The 22,386-nt window shown below is 52.2% G+C and overlaps 1 protein-coding gene across 1 annotated transcript; it reads right to left on the bottom strand.

The window, feature by feature from the left end:
• Positions 1-1,466: 1,466 nt before the first annotated feature.
• On the bottom strand, positions 1,467-20,534 carry ADRA1D (adrenoceptor alpha 1D). Its single transcript, XM_090285228.1, has 2 exons — positions 19,245-20,534; positions 1,467-3,260 (listed from the first exon to the last, which is right to left on the bottom strand). Exons 1-2 carry the CDS (start codon positions 20,353-20,355, stop codon positions 2,659-2,661), a joined length of 1,713 nt encoding a protein of 570 aa, XP_090141354.1. The 5' UTR covers positions 20,356-20,534; the 3' UTR covers positions 1,467-2,658.
• Between the last annotated feature and the right edge of the window lie 1,852 nt (positions 20,535-22,386).

Genomic DNA, 22,386 nt, shown 5'->3' with positions numbered 1-22,386 from the left:
AATGAGGCTTTCTAAGGGGGGGCAGCAATTGAGCAAATGCCAATGTCTTTGGAGACTTTCTTTTTTCCTTGTCACATCTCAGAGGACCATGCCCTTTGCACTAACAAACTCCCTCATTTCTTGGGGATTGTGCAAAGGAACGCCTATTCCCATTTTGATGGTTACTGAGTCTCCCCTATTCCCCCAACCACCTTAACATTTCACAGGGGCTTCCTGGAGACAATGGCCCCATTTTTAAATATGCTTTAGGGACAGTCTTGAATGAGTTGTGTGGGCCAGGCCTGGGGGCTGGGGCACCTGAGGACCCAGGAATTGGTGCAGTAAATGCAGTTCTCCCAAATGTTCCCTCCTCCAGAAGGGCTGTTGTTACTCCCTCCATTCCTCTTTGCCACCCTACAACTTTTTGGCATGTCCTGAGATCTGGGTCAGCAGCTCAGTGCTTTATTGATGATTAGAGCTGGGTCCCTGAATGCCTCTGCTGTGGCATGGCCTCCTTGGGTGCCCTGTAGCCCTCTCCCCTTTCCTGAAGGCTTGGTACCTAGTGTGGGGGGTACAGGAGCAGGCAGTTGTGTGCACAGGATCTCCGTGCCCAGAAGACAGGGGCTGAGGCTTAAACATTGGGCAGGTTTGGCAGATTGATCATCATGCCAAAGAAAGTACTGGCCAAGCTGCTTGCACCACTTGCCTCCATGCTTACTGTTATGGGGGCAAGGAAGCCCGCATCCCCACCTAAAAAAGTCTTCCTGAAGGCTCCCTCCCTGCCTTGCATCCTTGCCCCCACTGTTGGCTTCCTGGAAGCTCAACTTCCCTGGCATGTGGTAACTAGTGCTCACCCTGCTCAGGGACCCTCCCCTGCCATTGACCTCTGTCCAGGAGCCCAGTATTCAGTCCTCTGATACTGGGGTCTGCCCCATGGTTGACCCCTGATTTGACCAACAACCCCATCTCTGTGAGACCACAAGGGCTGTCTCCTAGTGTCTCCAGCTTTAAGGTGGCCAATGTGCTGCAAAGTAGGGCTTTCTTGCAGTGTGCAACATGCTCCCAACGCCCACCTTAAACTGTCCTTCCTGTGCCTTGGCGGGGGGATGCCAGGCCTGAAAGTCCAGAGCCTGCTGTAGTCCCACAGTGTGAAATGCCAGTTCCTGAGCCCCAATATTGGCTGCCTTTTTACCTTGTAAAATTGGAGTGAAGGGTCTGAAATTGTGGTGACCTTTCAAACAAACTACCTTCCCAATATAGGGTGGAAACTTTTGGCTTAAAATACAGCCCATATTGGCCCTAGCAGCTGGATCTTCCACTCTCAGAACACCCCACTCCAGACTCCCTAGGGTATTGTCTAACCAGCTCTTTTTCCAAGGGTCTGCCAGGCCAATTCACCGCTCCCATGCTGGTTGGGTGTATGTGGTTGATATTATCTAGCTGAAGACTGAATTACTTGCAGTCTCTTGGGAATATGATGTGCTGAACATTTTACTCAGACTTAACAAACACCGCTTCTAGGTAGTTGTTCTCTCCCTCACCATGTACACCCGTCTACTTGGATTTGCATATTTCTCCTTGTAATGGTTCACCGATTTAACTGATGGCTGCCTTCCCCACTGAGGCCCTCAGAGAGTCACAGGTACATCTGGAGAGACTGACAAAGTGAAAGTTCGTGCTTATGATTACTGTTTGGTTCCCAAGACTAATCACGTGAATTTTGAAAGTCAAAAACCTCCCCCTCCAGAGTCCTTTGGTCAGGCTACAAGTCCCAAAGGACAGCAGCCATCAGTTAAAGAGACGGTCAAGTTGAAACTAGAAAGGTGAATGAACACCCAATCTATCCTGTCACGGGCCTTTAGTACTTCAAGGGTTTTAGGAGAAAAAAAGAAAAAAAAAGTAGTTCTTTATAGGGTGTAAGCCAAAGAGGGACAGTCTGCACAGTTTGGACAAAATAGAAGTACTCTTACCAATAAATATGTCTCAAAATGACAAATAAAGTTCTCCCCATTTGATGGCTCCGGATCCCCAAGAGGTGATGGGCACAGGCACAATGAGCTATGTACAGAGTGTAAACAGTAAGGCCCTTGGGGCACGTAATTAGGGGCAGGGCCAGGTGATGCGGTGAGCATGGAGTTCCGGGGGCGGAGAGTGGGTCCACGTGTAAAACAACCAGGCCTGTAAAATGGTCGTCCAATCTGCCACCAAAGCTGTCGGGGATGGTGACAGGTCCTCAAGATTCCTCCAGTGGTCAGGAGGAATGGTGTTCACTGAGAAGCCCTGGTCCCAATGACTTTTCCCGAGGGAGGCAGCGAGGCAGCCATGCAGAGTCTCCGTACCTCTTTCTCCCCAAGAGGAGGGGCAGACCTGCCTGGCCATACTTGGGGTTGTCTACCCAGGGTTCAGGGCATAGATGGGGCAGTGTTTCTCATACAGATGGGGAGCAAATGGCTCCACAGACTCCGCAACCCCTCCCTCTGAAAGAAGGAGCTCGGGCAACTGTGTCCACGTGGGGGCCCCTAACTTTCCACCCTTCCAGGGCACACCCCCCCCCAACTTCCAGTCCCTGATCAGCACGGGCCTCTTGGACAAAGCCAGACTCCGTACCCACGTCCTCGCCCTCACCCCATCTTATCAGCCTCCCCACCATACTCCCACCCTGGCCTAGCTGAGGGGTCCTTAAATATCAGTCTCCCGGAGGTTGCTGCAGTCTGCCAGTTCATAGGCCTGACAGGTGGCGTCCTCCGCGACACCGTGGGGGACGCCAAGGGATACAGCCTCCACCTCCGAGCGCAGGGCGCACGCAGCCTCTGTGTGTTGTGCGCTCCCGGCGCGGAACTTGTGCGACAGGCTGGAGACCTTGGCACGCAGCTGGGTGGTGGGCCTCCGGAACGGCCCGGGCAGCCACCACTCGCGGAAAGCGCAGGGCGCCTTTCCGCAGCCGGCGGCGGGAGCCTGCACCTCAGGCGCGTCTGGGGAGCCTGAGGCTGAGAGCTCGGTGAGGGCCAGGGGGGCCCCGGGGAGCGCGGCATCAGGGTCGGGGGCGCAGTCGGGGTGCGGTCCGCTGGTCGAAGCTTGCCAGTGGTGACCGTAGACACGCCAGCGGGGGCGTCGACGCCGGCGACGCCGGCACTGGCAGCGCAGGAGGCGGAGGAAGGCGCGCTTGAATTCGCGGCTGGAGCAGGGGTAGATGAGCGGGTTTACGCAGCTGTTGAAGTAGCCGAGCCAGAAGATTACCTTAAAGACACCATCTGAAGGCTTCAGCTGCGGGAACAGGGAACCTGCAGGGAGCAGACACCCAGTTGGGTTAGAGAGATGCTCCGGGAGGAAGGAGGCCGGGGCAACTCACGGCCGCCATGAGGGGACCCTCCCCGACCTCCAGGGGCCCTGGCTGAGTGATCCAATAGGGGCTCTCAAGCTATCTAACCTTAAGGGGTCCCTGATATAATTGGAGGGGGTTTATGAATTTGTATGGGGGAAAGGAGTCATCTTTAGTTTTACTCACAACTCCCTGAAATTGAGCATTCCCCTCAGTGATGAGGACAGGCCACAAACCGAGTAGAATTAGGCAAAACTATATGAAATTGCAGTTTTTGTAGTTCAACACTGATGCAACATTGCAGTTTCCTAAGGCTCAGTCTAATATTAGCTGGTCCTGCAGGTACTTTTCTATCACATTCCGTTGTTACTGGCTATGCTCCTCACTATTTGGAGATGACACAAGTCATTAGAATGAGCCTCTAGATCGTATTTCATGCCTTCACATAGAAGCACATTTATTACTACATCACAGATTTCATTTAAAAATATTTGGATGAGGTTCCATAAACTCGGTTTTACTTGCAGTCCTTTGTATTTTATTGAGTGCATTTGAAAGCGTGAGTCTGAGAAGGGCTCTTAAATAGCCCCTAGCACAAAGGGGGTGAGCACCCCTGATCGGTGTTGGGCAAGGCTTGCCCCGTGCCAGGTACTGCGCTGAGCTCACATCAAACATCGCCCTGCTACCTTCTGAGTAATGTGGGTCAGATATCATGGGTGTGCAGATGGGGTGGTGGTGGTGCTCAGCACGTGGGTTGGGGACCTTTCAGGGGTCTCAGAGAATGGGCAGGAGCCAGTCAGGGTAGGTAAGGCAGAGGGTGTAGGAGAGGAAAGGACAGATGGGCAAGAGGATAACAAGTCTGGGGGCTGGGGTGTCACATAGGATATGCTCAGAAAACTTCATTGGGACAGAAGGGCCTTAAATTCTGGGAAGTTTAGCTTTGATTTTGTGGGCAATTAGAAGCCATGGATATTTTTAAGCAGATGTGAGATAGGGCCTAGAATTAAGCCTCAATTAAAAAATGCCCAGAATTGAAAAACCAAAAAATAAAATAAAAACAAAATTGCCCATGGCTGCCGGAATTCAGGACAGTGGGGCTGTCCCAGTGGGAGTGGTCTGGGATGGCTTTGAGGGACTGGTGCCAGGCAGGATGGGCGGGGAGGAGGGCACCGGGGTCTGAGTTGTTCTAGGAAGACCTTCCCATAAACCTCTCCCCTGGCATCTCCACCGTAGACCCGAAGGAGTCATGTCTGCAAAAAGTACCCGAGAAAATGCAAAGGCATGATCCAGGAAGCGAAGGCCACTCCTCTCAGCCTTGTTCATTCTCAGCAGCAGCAGCAGCAGCAGCAGTGGTAGAGTATAGGTGGCAGGAGTGTCCCATTCCGGCAGAAGCTGTTGGTGTCCCAGAGGCTAAGCAGGCCAGGGGAAGGTGTCCTTGACAAATCATGGACCCTGCTCTCTCTTTCCCTTCCCTCCAAAGAACACAAGAGCAGGGTCCCCTACTGAGGGGGCAGAGGCACCATGTCCCCCTCTTGAACCTGGGGCCCTTGCATATCACCCACCTCTCGCCATATAGAGAATTCCAGGTGCTAAGAGACACGTTGGAGGAAGAGAAAGGTCCCGCAGCCTGTGTGGTGCAGGCCTTTCAGACCTTGGTCATGGAGCCCTGAGCAAGTTATTTGCCCAGCTAAGTCTCACTCTCCTTTTCTATGAAATAGACAGTAATATTTCTCTGGCAGCGATTTTGTGAAGATTCATAAATTCCAGGGTCTAGAACTTAAGTTCTTAATAAATAATGCAGTTATTCACTCCCCTTGTCCTTATTTCTGTGGCCTTTGAGAGAGGACATTTCAGACCTGAAGGGCCCCGTTTCCCCACTCTGGAGAGTGTCCAGAAACAGAAGCCTAAACACGGTAGGTTCAGGGGAGGCTGGGACATTAGTCAGGGTGTGTTGAGGAGACAATGTTCCTCGGGAGAGGAGATGGGTAGTTGTCCCTGGAATGCGGGGTCTACCAGGGTTGGCCCAGCCTCCAAGAAAGCAGCTTCTGAACAGCATCCCTCAATGGCTGAAAAGTAAGACAGAGTACTGAAAATAACTTTCTGACTCAGGCCACAATTTTTTATATTTAGCCCAGGATGATAAATCAGTGGACTATGCTTTCAGGGACAAGCCTGAAGCCGGCCAAAGGGCATTGATATCAGTGTGTTTTTGATTTGGACTGGTGGATAATATGGCCTTGGCCTTGTAACCATTAATATTCTAATTTATTCTCAACCAACCTGTGTGGAAGCCTGTTGCCAGCTGGAAATTCCTTACACAAATGGAGCTGGGATTCAAACAACCTTTCAGCCCCCCGATTTTCCTACTGTGTCCTGCTGATGTTCTGACTTACTTTGGGCTCCCCCAGAAGCAGACTCTAAGATAGGATTCAAAGGCAAATTGTTAATCTGAGAGGTAAATGAAACACCAGTAGTGGAGTGGGGAAACAAAGATAGGGCAGAGAAGAAAGCCTATAAAAGGTGTGCTATGGAATTCCTGGGAGACAGTGGACAATGGGAACCTTAGAGTTACTCACCCCTCCCCCACAGTGGGGTGAGGAAGGTGGGGTATCTATACACCCACTCCCATAAGTCATTGGTTAATTTTCCACACCTCCTGCCTGCTTTGTGGGTGGGCAAGGAGGATTTTGATGGGCAGAGAAGGCCCCTGGGAAGAGACAAAAGCAGGTGCTTGGGTGGAAGTTAGCCCACTAGGGCACTGAAGGTCTAGGGGAGATGCGTGAGGCACCAACAGCATCTGCCACAGCTTTATTCACTCTCTGCCCACTGTGCATAGACATCTTTCCTGGGAAATACAGATATCTGTACCTTGGGCTCCAGCTTCCACAAGCATTAGTTCCCAAGAGACATCTGTTCCCTTCATAGATGGCAGTTCTGAGTCTCACACCTACCTGTGCTCAGAGTGCTACATGTAGTCTTCTCCCTGTGCCTCCTTGCACTCTGCCTCATTCTCCCTGCCCCCTCCCCCACTCTCTCATCGGCGTACAGCCTCTTGCAAGGATCTCTGGGCCAGAGAGGGCTGTGGGCAGGCACTTCCCTTCCCTTTGCATGTCACATATGAGGAACTGTCCTGAGACCCCTGAGGATGGGCACTTGGCTCACGGGCATTGTCCCTGCAATGCCGCCCTACTGTGGGGGCATCACTGGACAAGCTCCTTATCAGCTATTCTCAACTTTCTCTTCCCCCAGCTACTCTGAGTTATGGCTGCTTGGGTTGACCAGCTGCCCCACCTGTCTTGCCTCCTCATTCCTCTCCAGCTGCCCAGCACACAGCTTTGCCAGCAGCTGTAGCTCAGATACAAGAAAGCCTCAACAGGAAGCTGGGGGCTCTGAGACAAGGCCTCTCTCTCTGATGCCTGGTAGCCCCCTTTTCTGCCCTGAGCTGGCTCCCTCTCCCACTCCCACTTTGTTCACAGACTTTCTTGTGAGCACAAAGCCCAGCTGTGCTAACTAATCTTGGCAGCAGTCATTGGCACCAGAGGCTCTCATGGGATGTCCTCCCTCACCTTCCCACGTCTCCATCCAGGAGCCCAGCATCACCCCCTGCTCTCCTTTCTCTTGTGGTTCCTGCTTCTCTCTGCAGTCTGACTTTTGTCTTTATGTGCATCAGATAAGTGGCCACATTGACTTCTCGCTGCTTTCTGGCCACAGCGGGCTCCTCAGTCATGCCTTTAGGATTTTGCACATAATCATTCTGGTTGCCCTTCCCCTTTCCTTCACCTGGTAGTGCTAGCTCTGTGGCACTTTCTCCTGGAAGCCTTCCTCACACCACCTGCTCCCAAGTGAGCAGAACTAGCTATACTCCCTCCTCCCCTCTCCGCTCTGCCCTAGCGTATCTATTCACTTCTAAGTGCCAAGAACACTGCAGGTAACACTCAGTTTCCTGTCTATCTTAACCTTAAATGGTAGGCTCATCACAGCATGCTTGGCATATCATGGATGCTCCATACATTCTGACCCCTCTCTTTCTATTGCACCCTGCATGCCATCATTGCCAACTCCTATTGATCTCAGACTCTCCCCATTGTGTACCATCCCCTGTCAGCACCCTGGTCCCAGTTGCCATCAGTCCCAACTTTCCCTTATTGCTGCACAGCTCCTTTGATCCTTCACTCCTCTACAAGCCTTTCGGCTGCCCCATCACTTTCTCCAGAGCACTTGACCTCACTTCCTGTTTCACGGGGAAAACAGAAGGCAAAAAAGTTGGGGGCTCACTCAAACCTTCCTCCCCTCTCTTCCTCCTTGGTAAGAAAGGAGCCCACCCCCCAAAGGCCCATGCCCTACTGGTGTTGTGGCACTTTCCAGCCGTCAGTCACCTGTGCGCTTGCCTCTGTCACAGCTGTGCCCTCAGTATTTCCACCCTTTCCATTCACATCTGCTCTCTCCTCTTTCCTACTTGCTTTCCACTCCACTGCTTTGCCCCACAGTCCTGACCCACGGCCCCCCGCCCCCCACATGAAGACACTTCTCTTGTACAATCTGGACACCTGTCACCTCACTGGCTTCCATGGCACCACTCTCTCGGATTTTTGACTGTCAATTTCCTTTGTTGCTTCTTCCTCATGTCCCCACTGCTAGATGTAAGAGTGCCCTTATAAGAAGAGTCTTATAAAGGCAGTAAGGTCTCTCTGACTTCTCATGTAAAATTACAATGTCCTCCCCTGCCACCTGTGCTCCGCATTCCCCTCAACTGGCTCCACTGTTTTCATGGCACTCATCGCTTTCTCCTGAACTATCTGAGTCATTCTTTACTGTGGCCACCGTCTCTCCCCACAGTCCACAGGCAGGGACTTGTGTCTGTTTTCTTGGTGCTGCCCTCCCATCACCTGGAAGACCTCATGAGCGCACTGAGCACACAGTAGGTGCTCAATACTTGCTGAGTTTACTGAATGAGTCCCTCTTCTCTACCCTACATGTCTGACTGGTCACCATGTCCAGTGCATTCAACTTTGTCTCCGGTAGGGTCCCTCCCTTCACATCATTCCTGAAGCTTCTGCTGAGTCTGGCATCTCATTTTGTTTGCAAGGCTATGATAGCCCCCAGTGGTCCCCTGTCCTCTCCACTTTGCACACTGCCACTGGGGACTTTTCCTAAAAAAAATAAATAAATCAATAAATAATTTTTTTTCTCTTTTCCCCTTGAAAACTGAGCGGCTTCCAGTGGCTCTGAGCAATAAACCCAAACTTTCTTGTATTGCATCCAAGGCGTTTTAGGACCCAGTGCTCTCTTCATCTTAACTCCATCCAAGTTCCGCCACATGAAGCCACAAGCAGGTTTTCTCACAGGGCCGTCCCGTTTTTCCTTTCTGCTTGGTCCCTACTGCTTCCTCCCACCCACCCCTCCAGCCTCGGGTCATGCATCCTCCTTAACCACGCCTGGGTTACGTTAGGTACCCTTTCACGAATGCCTCTACTTTAATAAAATATGTGATTGTTCTATCAATTCTACTAGACTTTAGCTTTCTTGAAGGCAGGGATGGGATTGTTCTTTTCATCCCAGCCTCTGACACAAGTGCCTGGCCCAGAGCAGGGGCTGTACAATATTTGTTGAATGAATGAGTAAGTGGTGTTTGGGCAGGTGGCCTCTGAAGTGAGGAGGAAGGAAATGGGGGCTAATGCTTTCTGACTGTTTGGTGCCTGCTAGGCTCCATGCTGGCCCTGTATGCACTTCTCATTCCGTTTTCATGGCACTGCCATCTGCTGTGCAGAAGATTTAGTTTTCTCCAGAGGGCTAGGGGCAGGGTCCTGCTTTGCACTTGAGTCAGTCTAGCCCTAAAGCCCTTGGCCTTCCTGTAGCATCACGTACAGATAGAAATAGAACTTCCCCTGGTCTTCCAGGGATCCTGGTGGTCAGGAGCCACACACACGTGCTTTGTTCCTCTGGCAGCTGCCCCAGCCCCAGCTCTGGGCTTTCGCATGCTGGCCAGGCCAGAATGGCCCTCCTCTCTCCACAGCGGGTGTCGAGCCAGCTTGAGACTTGGGCCTAGAACTACCTTCTCCAGGAGTGTTTCTGTCATTAACCCCACTCCCCTGGGCATCTGGGGAGGTGGTAGTAGTAGTTTCTGGACTAAGTATTCCTTGAGCACATCTTACTTCTGCCTCCAGCAGGCTAGGTGGTATTTGTTGGCCTTCTGTATGGTCTCAAGGATGCCCCGTGGGGCCTGCCACCTCAGGTTTGGCTACTGCACACACATATCCATCCAGAACACTCACAGGGCTGTTGCCTGTTTGTAGGAGCTGCTGCTCAGGACAGAGCATCAAAGAGACCCCCACCTCCTAAGAGGAGCACCAAGCTGCTTGGCCATCTCCTTTCCCTTCCTCAAGTCTTTGCTCAAAAGTCACCTCTAAGGTTAGAAGTAGATGTGGGTGGTGTCTTGCCCAGGTGCCCCCAGCTCCCAGCTGCTGTGAGTGTTGGCTGCTAAGGCTCACAGTAGCCCCTTTTCTGGAGAACTGCCCTTGACCAATGGGAGCCGCTTCACCTGGGGGATGACACCGCCCCACCAAGGGTCAGCTCGCTGCCAGGGACAGACTGATGTGAGATAGAAAAAGCCAGCTCCCTTGCCTCCACGTGGCACAATTCTGTGCTGCTGATGTTGCACATGGCTCCAGTGGGACCAGGCTGAGGCGAGACTTCGAGACCATATCCTGCGTTAGCTCTTTCCTGCCCTAGACCGCTTCCCTCCCTTCCTCGCAGGTGCCTCCTGAGAGCTGCCCTCAGCCCATCACTTGCTTAAGAACCTCAGTCTCAGGCTCTGCATCTAGGAACGAGACCCAAGACACTCAAGAACATGTCTTTAAGCCATTTTTCTTGTTTCCCAACCTTCAATGGTGGGATTATGCCTTCCTCACTGTACCAATTCTTCCTTCCACTGCTGGGAAAGGCAGAACACGAGTGTGTACATCTGTATCCACTGCTCCCCACTCAACAGGCATGTTGGAGCAGAGCAGTGGTTGCATTTAGCAGCCAACAAGGAGAGGATGCAGGAAGGAGATGGTTGCTTCACTCTGCTCCTTGACCTTATTCTCTCTTCCGAGTCTCCAACAAGCTTGCTACCACCTGCCTTCCCCTACTTCCTGTATTGGGGGGCCTTTGTCAGGAGTCTAACCTAATGTGCAGGTGGGCAGACATTGCTGGTCAGAAGTGGTAGAGCCTCTCCAGAAGTGGGGTCTCAGCAGGTGACCCCACTCTCTGGCATGTTGGCTGGGCCACTTTTGCCTATATATTGTTGGGGAAACTGAGGCAGCAGTCTATGAGGTTGTAGGGGCCAAGCATTTGCAGTCTAGTCCCCTCTCCTAGGAAACAGGGATGGCCAGGCCCGGGAGGTGAGACTGAGATGCCAGTTAAGGCTCATGGTGACCGATGTGGCCAAGCCTCATTGAGGAGTGATGGCTCAGATGCCAAGGGGCAGACTGTGTGATTAATAGCACTGTTTTGGCCTCACCAGGAGGGAGCTCATTCCTTTTTGGCAGAAATTCAGAATTCACAGCCAGCCTTACTCAAAACTTGCAGCCAACTATGAAATACCAGGCTGCACCAGCCTTCCCCCTTTCTACTACCTCCGTCACTAGTGGGGGCCGAGAGGCAGTTCCTAGAGCCACAGAGCTGACTGATGGAGCCCAAGGTAGGAAGATGAGTCACAGACCTGTCCTGAGTCCTACTCTGGGCCCTGCCCATTTCCCTGTAACTCTTTTTCCTCCCCTCTCTCCCTTCCCACCTTCCCTCTTTCTCCCCCTTCTTCCTACACTTTGTTGTCACTTTTTAACTCATTACTTCCTGATCTGTGGCTTTGGAATGGCCATACCCCAAGCTCTGAGAACACAGGCCTGAACTCCCTGCAAAATGGCTTCCTGTGCTCAGTTGAACTGGGCCCTGATCAGAGCATGAGCCTCTGAGCTCTGGGGCTGCACTGCCAAATGGCTCATGGCTCTGAGCAGATCAGTGCTTATGTCAGAGGAAAGAAGGTCCCCAGGCAGTGGTCACACTGGGAGTCCCAGCACTCAGCTGCCAGGCATGGCCAATGAGGCCCCAATCCCAGCTCTCAGGGGCCCAGGAACCCTGTTGAGCTGGGTCACCACCCGCAAAGCGAGGGCAGACAAATCCTCCAGCATTTGCAACAGACATTTTGGGGGGCATATAGCTCATGAAGCAGGATGAGGCAGGGCTCGGGCACTCAGACTTTTCCCTTTAGGGATGGTGTCAAGGGCTCTGGGGGTCTTCTGGGGTCTGTGAGAGGATCAGGTCACACAGGAAGTGACTTTGTCCTACGGCAATGCTCAGGACTGTGTTGTGGACAGGCTCTGGGGCATAAGGGAGCATGAAACTGAGCCTGGGGATGAGGGCAGGGGTTGAGGGATTCAGTGAAATTTAAAGCTTAAAATACAGCTGACAATTGACCTGAACCCTGGCCCCAGCCTGACCGCTGACCCTGGCAGGAAGTAACAAGGACTTTGGAGCCAGAAGGCTTGGGGTCCAGTCCCAGCTCTGACATTTAGGATTAAGATTAATATACAAATAGGCCCTGTCTAGGTAGCTCAGTTAGTTAGAGCATCATCCTGATATGCCAAGATTGCAGGTTTGATTCCCGGTCAGGGCACATACAAGAATCAACCAATGTGTAAAAAAGTGGGACAACAAAAAACAATTGACTTTTTTTTTTTCTCTCTCTCTAAAAATCAATAAATTAATAAAGACTAATATCAAAACATTTTAAAAAGAAATAAGTAGCACAGGATATTCTTGCAAGTATGTTAAAAGGAAGGAAAGGTTATAGTGAGAAGATGGGGAGGGGGTTGAGGGTGAAGGAGCCACAGAGTTGAGGGTGAATCACTTTTACAGGAAGCTCAGGACGCATATACATGCTGTGTGTGTGGGCAGAGGAGAGGCAGAAAACAGGGACGGCTGAGCAGTAACAGAGATCCCTTAGGACAGAAAGGGGTTGAGAGATTCAGAGCCAAAAGGGAACACGTAGAATTTCTGGGGACACCCTGAGGCTGCCCTGAGAAGGATGTCTGCCTATGGAAAGTGTGATTTTTCTTTAGCAGGTGCTCAGCTAGACACCGGTTGGCACTGGCTGACAAGAACTGATTGTTAAATTTTTAGGAACTTTGCCAGCCAGCTGATTTCTCTTTGGTAGCTTGAAATTGATCACAGTGGGAATATTTACACCATGGAAATAGGCAGGTGCTACAAATTAGCCCCCACTCCAGAGCCAACTGTTAAATATTTACTAGCATTCTATTGTGTTCCACATGAAAGAATGGTCAGATTCTAGGTTCAGGGCTCACAGAAGTGGGCAGAGGTGAGGGAGTTTAAGATGGCAAGAGAAGATGAAGTGATGGATCATGGCAGTAGCTGGGAAAGGAGGCCTAACTAGCCAGAGGTAAGGACAGGGAGTTGAAGATTTGGTCAAGGTTGAGGTCAGTCAGCTTTTCCTATACAGACTCTATTTCAAGTAACCAAACAGTTAGTCATACATTCTTTTTAGAATTTTAGTAAACAAATGTACAAGGGATGACAGAATTCAGATATTACCCTCTAAGTCCCACTGATATAATGAGAATCATGGTTAACAGCTGCTAAAACCAGTAGGCAAAAGGCTAATGGGACACTTTATACTGGATGGATCAGGCATTGATGGCACCTAAACCCTCGACCAATCTTAATATTACAAAAAAAAAAAAAAAAAAAAGAAAGAAATGTTGCCCAAAACACTGAACCTGAATCTGATCAAACCAGTTTACAGGAGGTACGGGGAACAGAGGGACACATTAAATGGCACTGTGGAGATGCAAACCCCCAGACTGTGGGCTAAGGAGAATCTTATCAATTAAAGAGACCTAATATGCAAATCAATCACATGCTATGTGTGTACCTTTTTTGGATCTTGATTAAACAAACTAAAAATTTGAGGCAATAGGCAACATTTGAACACTAGGTAAATATTTGATGATATTAAACAATTATTTTTGTATTAGAATGGATTATGGTTATTTAAAAAACTTCTTATTTTCTGAAATACATATTGAAGAATTTACAGATGAACTGATATGATGTCCAGATTTTCTTCAAAATAATCCACGGTGGTGGTAAAGTGGGTTGGGAATGAGATGAACCAAGACAGGCCTTGGATTGATCGCTGTTATAGCTGGGTCACAGGTTCTTGGGCATCATCATACTCCTCTGTCTACTTAGTATGTGTTTGAAACAATCCATGATTTAAAAAATGGGGAAAATCCCTAACCCTAGATCACTTCTTGTTCATAGTAATCAACTCAGTAAATGTTAGCTACTCTATTTAAAACAATTTTTTTAGGTTACATAAATGGGGGGCCATCCCCCATGCATCACTAATAAGAATGGTTGACTTTACATGGAGGGCTGTTACCCTAAAAGAAATAAGCCAGTTACAGAAGGACTGCTCGATTCTACTTATATGAGGTATCTAAAATACAGGCATACCTCAGAGACATTGCAGGTTTGGTTCCAGAACACTACAATGAAGCGGGGTGTGATCTTGCTGGTGGAGGGTCGTGCCTTCAATTTGTTAAAAACATAACATCTGTGAAGCACAAAGGTGAAGCGCAATAAAACGAGGTATGCCTGCAGTCAAATTCATAGAATCTAAGAGGGGCTGGGGGAGGCGGAAGAGGGGAATTGCTAATCAACAAGCATAAAGTTTCACTTAAACAAAATGAATAAGTTCTAGAGATCATTGTGCCTAGTTAACAATATTGTTGTTGGACACTTAAAAATTTGGTAAGAGAGATCTCATGTTACGTTTTTACCGCAATAAAATAAAATAATAAGAAGTAAAGAGGGCTGTGCTTTGTCATCTAGATCCTTGTCATTGCAGGATGGGAAGAGGCCATGGGTCCTGTCACTTCCTCCCTCTATGCACATTAATGGAGCACCTACTCTGTGCCAGATGCCACAAAGGCACAGATAGACGTAATGCCAGACTCTTCTTCAAGCTTTTGGGACAAGGGACAGAATAGAGTTGACATTACTGAGAACATGAAGCACCTGGTGTCTCTGGATGGCGGGGTACATGCCAGGCAGGCCAAAGTCAGACTCAGTGAGGTGCTGCTGCCCTGAGACCTTCAGGAGAGAAAGGGCCTCTGGAGGTGCCTGGGAGAGGAAGGGAGCTCTCTGCAGATGGGTACTTGCCTGCCTGGGGCTGTGCTCCTGCAGTCCCTCTGTCCCCCTCTTGCCTGCAGGGAGGGTGACTGGCATTTCTACACCAGAAGGCTGGGGGTGAGGGAACCCTTGCACTAAGTGTAGGGGCAGAGGCTTTCATCAGGTGTATTTCTTGCCCGCCCCACCCCTGCCATACCCCGCTTTTGGGGGCTCGTCCATGGAAGTCTGCAGGCAGCACGCCCTAACTGCCACTCCTCCCCATAAGCACTCTGTAAGTTTGGGCTCTTCTGGACATTGGGCTAAAGGATCCTTATAAAAAGGGACCTTTACATAATGTCCTGCAATTTTCTTGGGCACCCCGTCCTGCTCCAGCTTGCTGGGGTGAGGGAAGGAGGTACGTATCTGTCATGGGCAGGGCTGCCAAGAGCCCCTTCTCCTAGGACTGGTGACCATATACTCTGTTGTCCAGACTGGACCATCTTTGAGAGTGAAAGGGGACTCTACTAGTGGTCATGTGGGTCAACATGCATAACCAGGACTATCAACCTGGGATGTGTCGTCATTCTGCACAGAGCAGACAGCACAGCTGGGCATCAGCATGGACTACTAGGCAGGTGGGTGCCCTTTCATGGGGGTGAGTGGCGTTCTTGTGTCCTTATGCAGTTCCACAGGTGCCCTGGAAAGGCAGGTGCTGCCCTCCCTGGGCTTGCTGCCCGAAATCGCAGGGCTGGACATGTGATGTTTCAAGTTCATTGAGCTGACCCTCTGCCTGCCTGCCACATGTCCTGCAGTTGCTTTTTACAGGGAAAGGGGGCAGCTGGAGGTGTGGGGGATAACCCTTGGCCTCTCTTCAGGCCCCTCAGGGTTTTAGGTGCTTGGTATCTGTGTCCCAGTCTCTCCTGGCCATTGACCTGGGCTCCCAGAGTCCCCATGGTTCGGGACACCCCATTTGCATTCTCCCTGCTGTTGCTCTGGCCTGACCCACAGCATTTCAGGCTTATAGATGGCAGTCAACCATTTCCTGTGCCAAGGTCCCTCTGGGACCACAGGTTCCTGTCTTAAGGCCCTCAGTGCATTCTGGGCTGTTGGGACCACTCACTGGCCATGTTGCTACTGCACTGTGCCTGCAGCTTCTCCTTGGCTTGGTGACTGGAGGTGTGGGTAAGGAGCAACCTGGGTCTGTTTGACAACCCTGGGTTGTGGCCCTACTGGGTTTCTTTGTTTCCATGGCCTATGGCCCTTGCTGTCAACCACTGCTCTTTCTCAACCCCTTTATCTCTGCTGCTCTTCACACCTGGTGTAAGGCCAGTGCCTGGGAGCTGCAAGGTGTCACTCTTGGCTTCCTGCTTCTCTGCCTCCTCCTGATTTCTTCAAAGTGGGAGCTCTCCAGGCCCTGTCCCCAGACCCTCCATCTTCTTTGCCCCCATCCTCTTTTTGGGAAGCCGTACCCCACACGCCTGCTTCTGCAACTGCTCTGATCCTTGGCCCCCTTATCTAAGTTCCTAATGGCCTCCACCACCACCACATACTGTCACCTCCTACCAAGATGCCACCTTGGATGCCACATTCCCCAGCCCCTACCCCCACCAAAAAAAGTTGCTGCTCAGAATGCTCCTCATTCCTTCAATAGTGCCTTCCTCCTCCCAGACCTGGGTCCAGTGCTGGGGAGTGTCAGAGCGTCCCAGCCTCCTGCCCTGCTGCGCAGCCCGCAGGCCGCTCTCCCCTGCCTCTGTGTTGATCTGCCCTGCCCTCGGAGCCACATCGTGGTGATTGGAATATTCCGTGTCCCTGCTTGGCCCCTGTCCTGTTGTTTGCTACAGCCAGCATCCATTCAATTCAGCTCCACCAGCAGCCAATGGGTTCTGCTCTGGGACTCAGTGAGGTGTCCCTGTGAGGCTGGGCAGAGCACAGACCAGTGGCAAGGAGGAGACAAGGACAGGGCCCCCATACCTCTGGGGTCCCCACGCCAGATGTCAGGAGCAGCAGAGAAAGAGTAGTGTGTACCAGCCAGGGGCAAAGGCCATGAAAATTTAGGAATGACTTCCTGGAAGAGGGGACACATGATCTAGACCTCTGAAAAGAGTAGCCTTTTGCAGCGTTGATTGTAACAGTGAGAAATTAGAAACACGGAACACTCAGCAGGAGACTGCATCAGTACACCACGGAACACTCTCAAATGACACCATACTGTTGCTAAAATGAGCCAGCATGGATATGGATAAGCCTCACGACACAACTTTGGGTGAAAAGGCAAATTGAAGATTGATATGCACGATGTGGTGTGATTTACATACATCCTAAGGGCACACAAAACAATACTCCACATTATTATTATGGATGCAGGTATTTGTGAGAAGAGCATAAACATGTGTGGGAGAGATAAATACCAGACTTATCTTTGGGGAGAGAGGGAGCAAAGAAGGACAGGAGAAAAGAACTTAGTTGTGGCTCCAAACACTGTGTTTCTTTGAAAAGAGAGAGAAAAGGTGGTCTAAGGCAAATATGGTAAAGTGTGAACATTTGTTCAATATGGCTGGTTGCAGGTACATGGGCACTTGCTGTATTAGTTTCTTCTTATCTATGCATTATTCTAGAACTAAAAAAATTTAAAAGAAGTTATAAGACCATAAAGGGAGGTGGCCTTCTACACACAGGTTGTTTATTTCCTACTGGGGGCTGGTGTGAACCAAAGGGCAGGGGGAGGGGGAGGGCAACTGGGATGACAGGGCACAGCTGGGCAAAGCCAGAGCAGTAGTTTGTTGGCAGGGAAAGGAGCCTGGGTATTGGGCTTGGGGAGTTTCTAAATACTGAGTGGTGGCGAATTTCCAAAGGGGGCCACACCATCTTTCTCCTGCCTGCCTATTTGCCTTCCACTACCCCTCCATCCCTCTCTCTACCCCTACGACAGCCTCTGGCTGGGTGATTTTCAAGTTGGTGATTTATTTATTATCTTGTACTGAGCACTTACTACAAAAGCAACAGCTCACATGGCACTCACCATGTGACACAGTTATAGTCACACATGATATCTCACTGAAATCTCATAATATCCCTGTAGGTCATCTTTATAATCATCATCACCATCCCTATTTTATAGATGAGGAAACAGAGGCAGAGAGGAGTTCTGGTGTTTGCCAGAAGTTACACAGCTAGTAAGAAGTAGAGCTAGGATTTGAACCCAGGCTATCTGGTGCCAGAGCCTGTGGACCTTGCTGCTATGTTCTATTGTTCTTCATATGCCAGGCACTGTGCTGGGTGCTATGGATTTGGTGATGACAAAGCCAGCACAGCCCTGTTCTTGAAGAGGTTCTGGGCCAGTGGGGAAAGTCGTACACCAAACCAAGCAACACACAGATGTGATTACTGAAGAGGGGACATTTATGTCAAGACCTAAAAGATGAGGAGTTAGCCAGGAGGGGCTGGGAAGGGCAGGCCAGACAGAGGGGGAAGCAAATGCAAGAGCATGAGGGATGTGGACAAGGAGGGGGACCACATGTCTGGGTTTGTCCCCACTGTCCTGGTTCATGCCTTTGGTTCAAGCATAAATATTCCTAGTGTCTCATTTTGGCTTGGATAATAATAAATTTGAAGGTCACCCTTTCATAGGCCATGGTGGAGAGTTTAGATTTTTTTTTCCCCAGGGCAGTGGGGAAAGCGTTGAGGGGTTTTTATAGGTAGTGACACTCTAATTTATAATGTATAAAGGTCACTCTGGAGAAGGCCTGCAGGGGAGCAGGAGGGAGGCCATTGTCCCCTTCCCGACTGAGCTGCAGTGTGGAAGGAGCAGGACAAGGGAAGGCAGGGGAGGCCCTGGCTTGGGCCTGCTGAGGTTGCAGCCATGGGTGAAATGACTCAGGGCAAATTCGTCCTCAGAAATGCTGTTCTCTTCCCTGTGCTGACCCAGCCCCGAGGCTTCTGGAAGGCCCTCGGGTGTGGGAGGAAGCTCCTGAGAACAGCTGCCCACCTCCCAGGACTGCAGGGACCTTTGTGGAGGACATAGGAGAATTTTCTGGAAGAGCTGAAGGACTCAGTAAATTTAAGAAATGACAATAGAACGACATTAACCTTCCATTTGATAATTTGCCTCTTTCCCTTTCTTTCTTACCCCCACACAGTCCCTCCCCCAATTCCAAGAAGAGATTGCAGAAATTAGAGACCCAGGGTATTCACAAATACCAGCTGGGAAGGGTCTCCGAGTGGGGCCAGTTTCCAGACTGGATGAGTGCTGGGAGAAAGCAGGTGGCTTCTGGTGCCTGCTGATGTACATGTTGGCTGGCCAGGGCGTGCTGCCCATGAGTGAATGTAGGTCCACCTTCTCTGTGCGCCCACCTCTGGGAGTTGATGGATATCTGGGTGTGTGTGTGTATGTTGATATGTAGATGAGCACATACATGGCTGACCACATACTATGGGTAGATGCCTGCACAGATTTCCATTACCCCATTACATTTAGCGGGGTCCAGAGTGTAAAACAAGCCCAGGATTGTAATGGCAATGAAGAGGGGGAAGGACAGATTAGTCAGAAGCCTGTAAAACAAATCCTGTAAGCATGAAGAGCCTCTTGCTTGTCCCCCACAAAGCGGAGCCATGCATCTGTCTAGAAGACCAGGGAGGTTGCTAAGACCACCTTCCATGTTCAGGTGGAGAGTCACTCTCCACCCGGGAGGGCCACCCAAGCGTGGGTGCCAAGAAGGCACAGCCACAGTCTCAGGGAGGAAGGGAAGGGGCTGGTGGGAGAGGCGTCACTCACCAAGTGGCAGGACAAAGAAGAACGGGAACCAGCAGAGCACGAAGACTCCCACGACGATGGCCAGGGTCTTGGCTGCCTTCTTCTCGCGGGAGAACTTGAGCAGGCGCACTGACAGAGAGCTTCGAAATGTGTTGCCCTTGGCACTGCGCATCCCCCGGTGCGCCCCATCTGTACCTGAGTTGGCGCCGCGACAGTGGATGCGCAGCACCACCTCGGAGGCCTTGCCCCGCTCCCTCTTGACGCCTGCCTCGAGGCTGCGCGTGGTGCTGCGCGCTACCACGTACACGCGGCAGTACATGACTATGATGACGGCCATGGGCAGGTAGAAGGAGCACACGGAGGAGAAGACGGCGTAGCCCACCTCCTCGGTGATGCTGCAAAGGCGCTCATCAGGGGGCACCGGCTCTTTCCAGCCCAGCAGCGGCCCCACGGACACCACGAGGGCTACAGCCCAGAGCATCACCAGGATGGCGGCTGCCTTGCGCTCGGTCATAATGGAGGGGTACTTGAGTGAGTGGCGGACGCCCACGTACCGGTCCACCGAGATGGTGCAGAGGCTGAGGATGGAGGCGGTGCAGCACAGCACGTCCACGGCGGCCCACACGTCGCAGAAGGCCCGGCCGAAGGCCCAGAAGCCCAGAACCTCCATTGTGGCCGAGAAGGGCAGCACTGTGGTGCTCAACAGCAGGTCGGCCACGGCCAGGTTCACAATGAAATAGTTAGTGACCGTCTGCAGGTGGCGGTTGCAGGCCACCGAAAGGATGACAAGCAGGTTGCCCGCTACAGCCAAGAGGATGAAGGCAGCCAGGAAGACACCCACGCCCACGCCCTGCGCGCTCACCACCAGACCCCCGACGGCCGCCGTGCCGTTCACCTCGCCGCCCGCGCCCGCGGTCCCCGGCTCCCCGGCGGAGCTCCGGTTGTCCTCGCCACTACCCGCGCCCACCACGCCGCCGCTGCCCGCAGCCCCCGGCACGCCGCCCACCGCCGGGCCCTCAGAGGCTGCCGGGCCTCCTGCACCGCCTCCGCCGCCGCCAGAGCTGGAACCCGCGGCGCTGCTGTCCGGGCGGGGTCCCTCGAAACTGACGCTCAGCAGATCGCGGAAAGTCATTTCAACGCGCGGCCGTCGGGGGCCGGGCCCGGGCGCAGGACAAGTGACTGTCAGGGAGGGGGGCACCGGGCATAGCCGCAGGGCTCTGGTCCAGCCCCGTGCGCCGGTACCGTCGGAGTCCTGCCCAAGTTGCCTTGACGCGGAGCGCGGCTGGTTGCGAGCGGAGCGCAGTGGAGCGGCCGGGGCGGCGGCCGGGGTTCCCGGAGGCCAGTGTGGAGTCGGATGGAAGAGCCGGGCCGCCGGCGCGCTTGGCTTTCTGAATGTGCCTAGGCGAGCGGGTGAAGCGGCGGCTCCCTGCCCGGGCGGTGCAGGCGGCGGCCACTGCGGCGCTCGCAACTGGGCGCTGGGGGCGGGACGGAGGAGGGGCAGCGCCGGGCAGGAGAGGGGGCGGCCTGCGCGGGGGGAGGGGACACCACACTCACCAGGGACAGGGGCTTTGCGCTCCTGGCAAGCGGTCTTTAAGGGGTCCGGAGGGTGTGCGGTGCTGCCTCTCACCCCAGCACCACGGCAGCTACCCCAGCCTCGCCGCGGGCGCCCATGCCCGCCCTCTCTCCTGTGGTCCGCTCCGCGATCCCTCCTGCGCCTCTTCCCGGCCCCCGCTCTCTTTCCCCTCAGCTGCGTCCCCCTTCCTCCCGCCCTTTCCTAGCCTCTTGGTCACTTGCTGGTGCCCTTGGGTACGCGAAGCGTAGAGGGCGCGATTCCCGGGTCCCTGGGTTCCCGGCTCTGGCCGCCAGAGAGCAGCAAGCGCCCGGGATCCGCAGACTGCGGACTGGACCGCGCAATGGCGTTGCGAGTCGCCTCCTGGGACTGCCTGGATGGATCTGTCGCACGCCTTCCTTCTCCCAGGCCACCGGACAGGGGAGGGTCTTAATAACCTATGTCCAGTGAGACGGCGAGGAAAAAGCCCCGGAAGAGGTCAAATGCCTGTCCTGGTTTAGGATGAGAGAAGAAACAACAGACTGTATGGTGACAGACCTTGGACCCTGATCGCGATACATCGGTTGGCATATTACTAACTTCTGCACTGTTGCTTGACTCCCTATCAGATGTTGGAATAAAACTTCCTTGCCACACTAAATAAGTGGCCTCCTTCTGGGGAAGGAGGGTTTAAGTGCTGGAGTATGGGAAAGAGCACTTGGCGGGATGATTAAGGGAGGAGGGGTGCAGACAGTCTGGCTCCGAATCTAGGCTCCACCCAATGTTAGCTGTTTGACTTCTTTGTGCCTCAGTCCCTCATCTGTAAAATAAGGGTAAGAGTAGTGTCTGCTGAATGGCGTCAAGGTTAAATGAGTTAATATAGGTTAAGCTTCCACAGCAAGGTCTGTGTTTGTTAGCTGAATGGGGCTTGGAAGGGCAAGATTTGAACAGGGAGGACAGAGGACAGAAGGGTGTAGAGCTGGTGTGAACCGGGGACCCAGGTGCGGGGGAGGGTTTGAGGAGCCTCTTGCTGAATGGGCAGGACTGGGTAGGGAGATACCAAAAGAAAATACCAGCCAGGCCGATGTCATGTGGGCACCGTGCTGGACACTGTAGGTGGCAGGGGAAGGAGGAACTGCAGGGAGGAGAGCATGATTATATACACGCAGGACGAGGAAGGCTTGTGCCATGCCGGGGAGATCAGAACCTGTTTGGAGAGGCATCTGGAAGGAGGTGGAGAACTCACAGCTTTGCATAACACAGGCAGGATGCCTGCCAGTCCTAGATGTGAAAGTGCTTTGGAGAAAAAGCACAAAATGTTGAGAGATGGGTAACCACCTGGCCCCCATACCCTCTCCTCCAGCCCAGGAAGCCGAAGTTGTCAGAATCATAGTTCAGCAAAAGCTCTTCCAAGGTCCTCCCCAAGTTTCCCTGTTACATCTTTTATCTTTACTTGGGTCTTTGATAATTTACCAGAGATGAAATAAAAGCAAGATGAGCCCTGGAGACCCTGCTGGCCCTTGGGTTCTTTGTGATCCAGTGGCATGGCTTCTATTTAAGATGAAAAAGTAAATACCTGGGTTTAGCTCCTCTCCCTCCTGAGACCCCTTTAGA

This window comes from Furipterus horrens, unplaced genomic scaffold (assembly GCF_987537825.1).
Source record: "Furipterus horrens unplaced genomic scaffold, mFurHor1.1.pri manual_scaffold_8, whole genome shotgun sequence".
Lineage (NCBI taxonomy): Eukaryota > Metazoa > Chordata > Mammalia > Chiroptera > Furipteridae > Furipterus > Furipterus horrens.
This window is presented reverse-complemented; position numbering and strand designations above follow the sequence as displayed.